Consider the following 12,321-nt stretch of genomic DNA (forward strand, 5'->3'; position numbering starts at 1 on the left):
GGCTGAAAATTAACTTCTTCAACTCTGGGGCATTCTTGGGCAGCCGCCTGCAACTGTTCACACTCAAATTTAAAAGCTCATTAAACATACTGCGGACTAATTGCCAAAAAATTAACCCCCCCAAATAATAATAATAATAAAAGACAACTTATTCATAAATAATATTGTATACAGTTGTGCTCAAAAGTTTGCATACCCTTGGAGAACTGGTAATATATGTACCATTTTAAAAGAAAACATGAGTGAGCAGGCAAAACATTTCTTTTATTTCTTATGGGATTCATATTCAACTGTAGGTTATAACAGAATGGCACAATCATAAAACAAAACATGGCAACAAAGAAAAAAATGAAATGACCCCTGTTCAAAAGTCTGCATACCCTTAGTTCTTAATACTGTGTATTGCCCCCTTTAGCATCAATGACAACGTGCAGTCTTTTGTAATAGTTGAACTATGTCTTGCAAGTGGTATAGCTGCCCATTCGTCTTGGCAAAATGCCTCCAGGTCATGCAAAGTCTTTGGTCGTCTTGCATGAACCGCATGTTTGAGATCTCCCCAGAGTGGCTCGATGATATTAAGGTCAGGAGACTGTGATGGCCACTCCAGAACCAAATTGGTAGGGCCAAACTGGCCTTGTGCTTAGGGTCATTGTCGTACTGGAATGGCCAAGAGCGTCCCATGCGCAGCTTTCGTGCAGTAGAATGCAAATTGTCTGCCAGTATTTTCTGATAACATGCTGCATTCATTTTGCCATCAATTTTCACAAGATTCCCTGTGCCTTTAGAGCTCACACACCCCCAAAACATCAGTGTGCCACCACCATGCTTCACAGTGGGGATGGTATTCTTTTCACTATAGGCCTTGTTGACCCCTCTCCAAACATAGCGCTTATGGTTGTGACCATAAAGCTCTATTTTGGTCTCGTCACTCCAAATTACAGTGTGCCAGAAGCTGTGAGGCATGTCAAGGTGTTGTCATTTGTGGCATTGGCGCAGTAAAGGCTTCTTTTTGGCAACTCGACCATGCAGCTCATTTCTGTTCAAGTATTGTCATATTTGTGCTCTTTGAAACAACCACGCCGTCTTTTTCCAGAGCAGCCTGTATTTCTCCTGAGGTTACCTGTGGGTTTTTCTTTGTATTCCGAACAATTCTTCTGGCAGTTGTGGCTGAAATCTTTCTTAGTCTACCTGACCTTGGCTTGGTATCAAGAGATCCCTGAATTTTCCACTTCTTAATAAGTGATTGAACAGTACTGACTGGCATTTTCAAGGCTTTGGTTATCTTTTTATATCCTTTTCCATCTTTATAAATTCCATTACCTTGTTACGCAGGTCTTTTGACAGTTCTTTTCTGCTCCCCATGGCTCAGTATCTAGCCTGCTCAGAGCATCCACGTGAGAGCTAACAAACTCCTTGACTATTTATACACAGACACTAATTGCAATTTAAAAAGCCACAGGTGTGGGAAATTAACCTTTAATTGCCATTTAAACCTGTGTGTGTCACCTTGTGTGTCTGTAACAAGGCCAAACATTCAAGGGTATGTAAACTTTTGATCAGGGCCATCTGAGTGATTTCTGTTATCATTATGATTTAAAAAGGGGCCAAACAACTATGTGATAATAAATGGCTTCATATGATCACTATCCTTAAATAAAAGACATTTTTTTGCATGATCAGTCATATTTTCAAAATCAATGCCAAAATTTCACAATTCCAGCCAGGGTATGCAAACTTTTGAGCACAACTGTATGTTCACAATCTTATGATGAATATAATATTTTTGTTGTTGTTGTCCTAAATTTGTAAGCATGTAATTCTGGTTCTGTTCACTCTGTCTCCTTTAAATAGTCTTATTTTATTCCACTAGATGGCAGCAAGCACTAGAAAATTATTTTTTCCCTCTATCACCTTCCATCACAAAATGTCGACCTGATATGTATGTGGCGCTCTAACGCATTTTAGCCCTCGCATATGTGCTTGTCCACAGACATTCAGTCTAATTTTCATTTCATCCACCTACCCCATTGTTTCACAGAATATCTCGGCCTCTGAGTGGACTAGAAGCTCAATATTTGTCATTAGAAAGTTGAGATCTTCCCCTTTGCAATGATATTTATCATTTTATCATCAATAGTGGATAACATATATTTCCGATGATTTGTTTAGTATGCTTTTCCTGCTGGACTGAGTATTTTGTTCTGGACATTTAAAAAATAACATTGGATTATTCACAAAAGCAAGCCCACAGACAAGTAAAAAATGGCTCAGTTTTAAGAAAACTACCTAAGGTAAAAACAGATATAAAGTTTTTAGCTATTTGGGGATTACAGCAGCGGTGAACGGTGCATAAAAGAGACATTTGTATTTGATGTCTTACAAATATCATATTTCACTCTTTCATTCTTCTGAAAATATTTCAGACTGTGGTATTAGGGCAACAAAATAATAACTGTACAGTCACATTCCTGAAAATTCCTATGATTTGTCTATTTAGGTGGTATTTTAATTACTTTTAAATTTCACATTAATGTTTCTACCACATGACCTCTAGATGGAGCTGATTTGCAACGCAAATGTTTTCAGGACTTTTTTTGTTATTTTATGTCAAATAAATGCAATAGTGATTATTATCTATGAAAAGTTCCGATTCTAAGCTTTCAAACGATACCCTTTATGCCTGACTTATTGTATTGGAGACTTGAATATTTTAAGCTTAACCTTTTTTGCGACATAGCATCCCCTGTTGGCAGAGTTGTAGAGGTTAATACAAAAGGAGTGGAAAATTACTCTAAGTAAAAAAAAAGACAAAAAAGGGTGTAGTTGAGTGAGTTTGGTACCTTTGATATGATATCTTCCATCTCACTCCTGGCTTTATAAGTGCCGTCATCATAACGAAAGCGATATAACACCTGCTCGTTCTTAAATTGGTGTTTATCTGACACTACAGTGAAAAACACACACATTTAATACCTTCTATTTCACTATGAAACATTAAACTATCCTCACCTCTAAAGTAACAATACACATCAACATGACCTAAAAATATTATATTTTTCAGTTTTTATAGCCACTGTTTTTCTAACAGTCTCAGAATGCAGTAATAAACCCCTAATAAACATGTTCAAGATGTCTGATTAATCAAAACGTGTGAGTGCTATCTGTACACAAAATCCTGTTTGACCTCTCCTTGAATGCTGCCACCATATTATTGATTGACATCTATTATACTAGGATTTATCACTCCAATCCCTTCAGGTGCATGTTGTTGTTTTTTTCCATTCTGACTGAATGTGTAAGAATCCCCTGGTTGTAATGTAGAGCTATGATGCTCCCCTCCTCTCAAACACTCACGAATTATTTAAGAATGTTGTTCTCAAGCAGCATTTTTCATGTTATTATCCAGACTGCTGATCATCTGTAGAGGATCTCAGTGACTGCTGGTCAATATGATATATGGGCCAAATTTGTAAGTGTAAATCTGTCAAAATAGTCATTTTTAAAAGTCCAACACTTGTATAAACAGTTAATGGACTGTGGTTTATTTTGGCAAGTATATGTCCAAAACAGAATGTGGATAGCAGTAGCTTTGCTGGTGAAACCCAAGGAATGCATAAAAACATGTTGCTGAAATATTATGGGGGGTGAGAAGTGGGGGGAACAGTTTGAAAGAGGAAATGACAGAAAAACAAAGAGAGAGAGACACACACAAAGAAAACACTGAAAGAGAATAATACATTTATAAGATGTAGTGACAGTGGAAGTACCATGGTACAGTGATAGTGTCAGGTGGTAATATTACAGTACTTTGATGTATACTTTTAAATATAGATGTATAAAATCCTTTGTAATTAAAGGTGTTAGCTTATATATTTGAAATTACTAAATTATATATAATAAAGAATCAGTAGGGGTGTCAACTGGTTGTCTACTTTAAAAGAATACCATGGTACATTTTGGAGACTCTGTTCTCTTACCATGGTGGATGATACCATTCTCCAGGAGCGCCTGACCCAGGTTAATTCCCTCCTCAGCTTTACTAATCTCCCCACTTTCCAGCAGCCATGAGACAAACTCACTGATGATACACAGAGATAACAGCTGTGTCAGTCTTCACATAACAGAACAATTCACATATGCTACAGAAGGGCCTATAACACCAGAGGGACTTACAGTTGAAGTCAGAAGTTTGCATACAACTTAACCAAATACATTTAAACTCAGTTTTTCACAATTCCTGACATTTAATCGTAGAAAACATTCCCTGTCTTAGGTCAGTTAGGATCACTAATTTATTTTAAAAATGTGAAATGTCAGAATAATAGTAGAGAGAATTATTTATTTCAACTTTTATTTCTTTCATCACATTCCCAGTGGGTCAGATGTTTACATACACTTTGTTAGTATTTGATAGCATTACCTTTAAATTGTTTCACTTGGGACAAATGTTTCTCACAAGCTTCTCACAATAAGTTGCTGGAGACAGAACTGGTGTAACTGACTCTGTAACTGGTTTGTAGGCCTCCTTGCTCTCACACTGCTTTTTCAGTTCTGCCCACATATGTTCTATCAGATTGAGGTCAGGGCTTTGTGATGGCCACTCCAGTAGTTTGGCTTTGTTGTCCTTAAGCCATTTTGCCACAACTTTGGAGGTAGGCCAGGGGTCATTGTCCATTTGGAAGACCCATTTGCGACCGAGCTTTAACTTCATGGCTGATGTATTGAGATGTTGCTTCAATATATCCACATAAATTTCCTTCCTCATGATGCCATCTATTTTGTGAAGTGCACCAGTCCCTCCTGCAGCAAAGCACTTCCACAAAATGATACTGCCACCCCCCTGATTCACGGTTGTGATGGTGTTTTTCGGCTTGCAATCCTCACCCTTTTTCCTCCAAACATAACGATGGCCATTATGGCCAAACAGTTACATTTTTGTTTCATCAGACCAGAGGACATTTCCCAAAAAAAGTAAGATCTTTGTCCCCATGTGCACTTGCAAACTGTAGTCTGGCTTTTTTTATGGCAGTTTTGGAGTAGTGGCTTCTTCCTTACTGAGCAGCCTTTCAGGTTATGTCGATATAAGACTCGTTTTACTGTGGATATAGATACTGTCTACCTGTTTCCTCCAGCATCTTCACAAGGTCCTTTGCTGTTGTTCTGGGATTCATTTGCACTTTTCACACCAAACTATGTTCATTTCTAGGAGACAGAATGCATCTCCTTCCTGAGTGGTATTATGGCTGCGTGGTCCCATGGTTTTTATACTTGTGTACTATTGTTTGTACAGATGAACGTGGTACCTTCAGGTGTTTGGAAATTGCTCCCAAGGATGACTTGTGGAGGTCCAAAAAAAAATTTCTGGAGGTCTTAGCTGATTTCTTTTGCTTTTCCCATTATATCAAGCAGAGAGGCACTGAGTTTGAAAGTAGGCCTAAAAAAAACATCCACAGGTACACCGCCAATTGACTCCAATTAGCCTATCAGATGCTAACTGGCTAATTGCCTATAGGCTTGACATAATTTTCTGGAATTTTCCAAGCTGCTTAAAGGCACAGTTAACCTAGTGTATGTAAACTTCTGACCCATTGGAATTGTGATATATTAATTAAAAGTGAAACGATCTATCTGTAAACAATTGTTGGAAAAATTACTCATGTCATGCACAAAGCAGATGTCCTAAACGACTTGCCAAAACTATAGTTTGCAATATGAAATCTGTGGAGTGCTTAAAAAATGAGTTTCAATAACTTCAACCTAAGTCTATATAAACTTCTGACTTCAACTGTATGAGGCACCAGTCAAAGGTACTTGGGAGCTTAGATTCACTCAATCTACCAGAGTGAAGGAAAACGGTCGACACAGGTAAAAAGTTCAACCAGAGCACAAATCAAGGTGATGATCCAAAGCTGCATTCCATCTTCAGTGGGGATTTAAATGGTTTTAACGTTCAAACACTACAAGTGGGGTTCACATATTATTTCTTTAGCTTTGACGAAGTCTTTAGGGAGTGACTTCAAATGCCTTTTACATTTAAACCTGATGTGTGTACTTTTTTCGATGTGAAAATACTTTCTCCTTTGGAGCTGTGGCACAGAAAGTAGCACACTTGCTCACAACATAGCTGTTGGATCACAGGGACCTCGGATTGATTTTGTCCTTTAAATATCCCCTTCTCTCTTTCCTGTCTGCATCTACCGAGTACTCTAAAACAATGCGTTAGGGCGAGTATATGATTACATAATTTTCAGTTTTGGCTAAACTATTCCTTTAAGTCATTTTATTTATACTGTACTAATATCCATAGCAACATACAAATACAAACACTTCAGCTACACATTTCATCAACTGCCAAAGGAAAAGTAAAAAACAGTAATTAAGTTGTGACTTGGTTCTGATGATGGCTGGGTAGGAATTTTAACAATAGCAAGTAGTGACACCTAAACAGTTATGACACCTTTAAGGGAATGTGAGAAAGGTGTGAGTGTGTGTGTGTGTGTGTGTGTGTGTGTGTGTGTGTGTGTGTGTGTGTGTATGTGTGTGTGTGTTTGTGTCTTTGAATTGTTGGAAGATGACAGAGAGGGGAGAGGGGTCGGATGAAAGGACGGTTTAACAGATGGAGAAGGCGCCCCACATATATCCAGTACAGTAATACAACCAGATTCTCCATTCATGTCTCAGCTGACGACACAACTGCTTTGTCCTCTATGCTTCCTTCAAATTAGCTGATGACAACTTAATACACTTTTAAAATTCCTCACCTTCATAATTGTCCTTCAATTTTAGTAGAGTGCTTGATCAGCAAACAACGCACAGTGACAATAATTTTTTGCTAGTCGTAATACTCAGAACATACAGAACTCTCCCAATATTTTGGACTCATGGGTTAGCAGCTCTGATACATTAAACTGTGGCATTCAATACTGACAATGCAAGTTAGAGTACGGCTTGTGTCATTTCCCCAATATGGTTTACTTTCTCCTTCCCATCATTTACTGTTTTCTCAATATTATTCATATATATAAATTATGTATAAATTTATATATAAATTAGTGCTGTCAGTCAATTAAAATATTTAATCGCGATTAATCACATGATTTTTCATAGTTTATCACAGATTTTCAAAGTGCTGAAATTTGACACTATATCTACACTTCTTTTCCTGACAAAATGTATTTAGTTCCTTCTTAGGAAAGATAACAATATCCATATTCAAACAATGTTTTTAAACATTTTCCCTAATAAAGTATTCCACAGTATAAAGATATAAATGCACCAAAATAGCACCAATTCAAGTTATATTAAATGTTTCCAAAAGTCTAAGTGTGAGGTTGACTAATTAATTTTTAGACCCAGTATTCGGTTTTCATAGCAATGGGCATTAAAACTCTTAAACCCTCATCCTCCACATCCTGCACGGTCCTGCTTTGTAAGCCTGCACTCGCACCGCACCCACAGTAATTAACATAACACCCGACCCGTTAACCGACAGTAGCACAAATGTAATACTGTACCCAACCCGTTTAACAAACGGGTTGGGTACGCAATCCGAACTGCACCCGCATTAAAATAAATCTACCACATCAGGTAGACAAAAATTAAGTAATCAAACTAACATTAGGCACTCTGAGTTGGAGCATTTAAGAAAAATAGACACGTAGCCTAACGTTGTGGTGACAATTAACAGAAAAAAGATGAGAAAGATGAACATTATATGACATTTAAAAAAATTACGTTGGCCATTTGACCTGTAGTCCGCCCGTGTCTACTGATTCCCAACCCGCACCGCAAATGACAATATAAATATTTTTCTACCCGTTACATCAAATAATAGCGGTTCACCTATCAGGTACATGCGGGTACCCACCAATGTGTAGGACTTTGCTCCACAATATTAATAGTGGCTATCCACTTTGCTACAGCAACCGTGAAGCTGCATTTACATAATTTGCCAATTTAAACTCCACATGAAAAGCGCTTGCAGAGAACATCTCGTTTTTCTTTTAGCACTGGTACTGTCCACGTAATGATACTTCATCTGAATTATCTGGAATATGACGCAGGATCTGCACTCACACAGAGCTGAATAAAATGTAAGAATCGAATGTAAAAATTGGTGAATTTGTTTATTGCGATAAAGAAAAATGTGCGTGTTCAACATTTTAATCACATGCATTTACGTGTTAATTTCGACAGCCCAAATATAAATGTGATACAATAAGGCCATATTAAAGGAATATTCCGGTTTCAATACAACTTAAGCTAAATCGACAGCATTTGTGGCATAATGTGGATTACCACAAATCTTGTCCCTCTTTAAAAAAAAAAAAAAAAAAAAGGAAAAATCTAGGATACAGTGAGGCAATTATAATGGAAGAAACAGGAGTGCTCGTCTTTTCTTTCTTTTTTTTTAAGAAAAGGTGAGACAAGTCATAATTATTTTTTGTGGTAAACGATTATGCCACAAATTCTGTCGATTAATGGTTTGGGCCTTCCGATCTAAGTTTATGGGAATTTTTAAAATTTTTATTATCTGCCAGGAGAAAATCTTAAATATGATCACTCATAAAGGTAATAGCACACTTTTATTCATGTACGTAGCACAAACGGTGCATGACGAGTTATGCACTGAAGTTTAATGTTAAGAGTTAGGGGTTTGTTCAGATCCCTCGTGCCAGGTATGAGCTGTAATGATACTTGCCTTAACAGTTACCCTTAATAAAAACTGAAAATGATTAACACCATAAAGGTCTATTCAACTGTAATCAAGCCTTTCAGACACAATATAAATAATACATATTTATGATGTGGTTATATGGGTTTAAAGCATGCCATTGGAGATCTTACTAAGTAGTTATAGAGTCTTTATATGCAGCCCCACCTCAGAGCAAAGTGCAGTCAGACCCATGAAAGAGAGCAGTGAAATGAAACAGAGTCAGTCTGCTGTGATTACATAAATCTCTAATTCAGATTGGCAGGAAAAGGAAAGGGGTGGAGGTGGGCGTCCCTAAGGGAATTAATTAGTGTTTATGAAACTCATTAATATCCTCCACAGCTAATGCACACAGAGCTCTCTCACATGCTGTAGATTTGTGTGTGAGAGAATGTTTTCCACTTGTATCTATATCTGTGTGATTATGTATCTGTGCCAAAGTGTGACAAAAAGGGATACTAATGAGATATTAGCTTATTAAAAGGAATGTTCAATACAAGTTGAGCTCTATCAACAGCATCTGTGCCATTCTAATTACCACAGAAAATCATTTTGACTTGATCCTCAGTTTGTTAAAACAATTATAATAACTTATATTAATTCTTCCGTACAAAAATATGTGTTATTTGAGCTGTATATTTGTCTAAATCATTCAATTAGTGGTGGCTACTGCTCTAGGCAGATGAACTTCTAGTTATGCTTGTAATGTAATGGATTTGCCTAGGCCCTTTCTTCTCTGGCCATTTAATGCTCTTCTCCCTGCCAATAAAGCTTCTTGAATCTTAACAGAGAGGTAACAAAAAGAGAAATAGATGTCCTAACCAGTCATGACCACTTTGTTTTTATTTCTGCAGTGTCATGCTGAATCATACATCACAGGTCCAAAATACAAATCCACATAACAGTATATTAAACAAATGTGTTCTGACTCAAATTTTCATGTTCAGTGTGGACAGACAAATTGCTTGTCAATAGAAATTGGTTGCATTACACCTGGTTAAGACTAAGTTTGGTTAAGAATTATAATCCCTCCAAAAATCACATTAAGGCAGCATAAAGATGTCCATATGACTCCAGTCCATCTTTGTCTTCTGAAGTGGTGCAATCACTTTGGGTGAGAAACAGATCAACATTTTAATCCTGTTTTGTTATAAATCTCCACTTTCAATTTCCCTTTCGGAATGTGAAAGTGGAGATTTATAATAAAAAAGGACTTAAATATTGATTTGTTTCTCACCCACACCTATTATTTAGCTTCTAAAAGATATACATTTCACCACTGGAGTCTTAGGGATTACTTTTATGCTGCCTTTGTTATTTTTGGAGAAAAAAGAAAGTCATATAATCTGGGATGGCATGATTTATTTTTAGGTGAACTTCCTTTAAGCTTCAAAAATAAAAAAATGGCAGCAAATGTCATATGGACTACTTTTATAGTGCTTTTATGGGGGCCTTTTTGTAGCTTGACAGCCCCTGGCCACTATGAACTATCGTTGGCAAGAGCTGCTTATCAGTTCTTCAAAGCTTTCTACTTTTGTGTTCCACAGAAGAAATAACAGTATATGGGTTTAGAATTACATGAGCGTGACTGAATAAAGACAAATGCAGTTTAAATCCGAGTGTGTGAATTATTGCCACACTTTTAAAATAGATTCAATCAGTATATAATAGCTTTAAACGCACCACATAAGGGGTTTTTCCCTTATGTACTAGTGCGGTGCAAAAAGGGAATTTTAACTGGTGAGGAACGCACGCACGCACTCACGCACTCACACAGTATTTGGAAGTTTAATGGCGTACATAGCACTCATTGTTCATTCATGGTGTTGAAAGACGGGGTGAGCAGGAAAATGAGAAAGGGAGAAATGAAGAGAGAGACACACAGAGAGAAACTGAATACAGATTTTTCTCTAATGAAGGCTTTTTTGCTGGGAATGTCTGTGTCCAATGGGGTGCTTGGCAGTAAGCTTGGGAAAGCATTTACAAGTGCTAAGTGAGTGTATGTGAGCGTGTATGTATTTTCATTCATTCAGGGGCCTCTTGGATTAGGATGACTTGCAAGATATTCAGGAAACAGTCAGATGGTGTAAAAGCAGCCGAGGAAAGTTGACACACTCAGCGCAGAGCAACCCAATCACTGGCCTTGGATCTGATGGGTTGTAAGGTGAAACTTACAGTGGGAGAGAATCTTTAAAATGCAATTACATAACTCAACACTGGCAAAAACTCACTTTCCCAAGAAGCACTTGGGTACGATGGTGAGCTTCTTGCGTCGATCTTTGATGAGGTGGCGGTTCTTGGTCATCATCATATGGTAGAGCTTCTCTCCCTTCTCCGCGATCATGACATAGGCATCACGCTCCATACCGAGCTTCAGACCTGCCAATCATTAAGAGATGAAAACACTCAAAAAACCCTAACTAAAACTGAATGACAATCTTACACATATAAGTATCACCAAACGGAATTAAAAAAAACTTTTCAAACTAGTTTCCGGAACTTGAAAAAGTGGTCTTGAAAAAAAAAAAAAACTTTTTAAATTCTCTGATATGAAAGATGAGGGAGGAACTGAACTAGTCTGCATGTAAAAAAAAAAAACTGTTTTAAAGTGTAAAATAATTTTAAACTGGTGTGTAATTATAGTATATTCCTCAGAACAGTTAAATTGCAAAGTGTGTCTTTTCTCTTGCTGTTCCTCTAAATCAGTGTGGGTGTTGCTGTGTCAGTTAATTTTTAGGTGAGGCTGAAAGGAAACACTGGTTTAACTGATTTTATTATAAGTGTGTGCATGTGTTCACACGTGCACATGTGTATGTTGCTATTGCGGCATTTTGGTAATTGGAGGGGGCCTTATAATTGGCATCAGTATTCTGGGTAAAAACAACTCATGCATATAAGCTGCACAACACACACACACACACACACACACACACACAAAATAAAATTGTTACTTCCATTTGTCTACTTAGACCACTAATTAAAAATAAATAAAAAGAAAGTAGCATTTGTAAGTCTTTAGAGTGGTGTTGAACTACTGCAGGAACCCTGTGAGATGAGGGATAAGTTTATTAGCATTTCTCAAGGCACGTTACCCAAAACAACATTCATTCTCAATTTCTCACAACACTTCTGGTCGAGAAACAAGATGTGGTTAACATGCAGAGAATAGTCAGAGCTAGAGAAGGAGTTGAAGCTCTACCAGGCAGAGTTTACAAAACAACAACACATAACCAACTAAAAACTGTGCAGTGGTGCACTGCAGCTCGGCTACTGCCGATAAACAGACTTGTGTGCATTAACAGTGCAGCCAGTGTCAAGCTGTAATGGAAACAGGAGCTTCACAAAGTAAAACTCCAACAACCCCTTCGGTCGAGAACACAGAATGAAATATTGAAGTTTTCACCCATTTAAGGCACTGTCAATGAAGAGGGTACAAAATAGGGCCTGAAATTACTTCTAAAATTAAATTTTTTCTTTGTTGTCAACAAATGCCCTGCATCCAAAACTGCTTACTGTCACAGTATGTACTGTAATTGATGAATGACTCACTTTTCGGCTAGTAAAACAGTACGTTCTTTTAGGTATGCATGCGAGTAGTATAAATGCGA

The 12,321-nt window shown here is 37.4% G+C and overlaps 1 protein-coding gene across 1 annotated transcript in view; it reads right to left on the minus strand.

Moving 5' to 3' along the window:
• Window positions 1-12,321, minus strand: part of LOC127414752 (phosphatidylinositol 3,4,5-trisphosphate-dependent Rac exchanger 1 protein-like) — a 125,296-nt gene that overhangs the window by 36,908 nt on the left and 76,067 nt on the right. The window contains exons 10-12 of the mRNA XM_051652992.1: window positions 10,945-11,092; window positions 3,978-4,078; window positions 2,841-2,944 (exon numbers count right to left, since the gene is read on the minus strand). Coding sequence (XP_051508952.1) covers window positions 2,841-2,944; window positions 3,978-4,078; window positions 10,945-11,092 — 353 coding nt within the window. The remainder of the gene's footprint in view (window positions 1-2,840; window positions 2,945-3,977; window positions 4,079-10,944; window positions 11,093-12,321) is intronic.

Source organism: Myxocyprinus asiaticus, chromosome 24 (genome assembly GCF_019703515.2).
Source record: "Myxocyprinus asiaticus isolate MX2 ecotype Aquarium Trade chromosome 24, UBuf_Myxa_2, whole genome shotgun sequence".
Lineage (NCBI taxonomy): Eukaryota > Metazoa > Chordata > Actinopteri > Cypriniformes > Catostomidae > Myxocyprinus > Myxocyprinus asiaticus.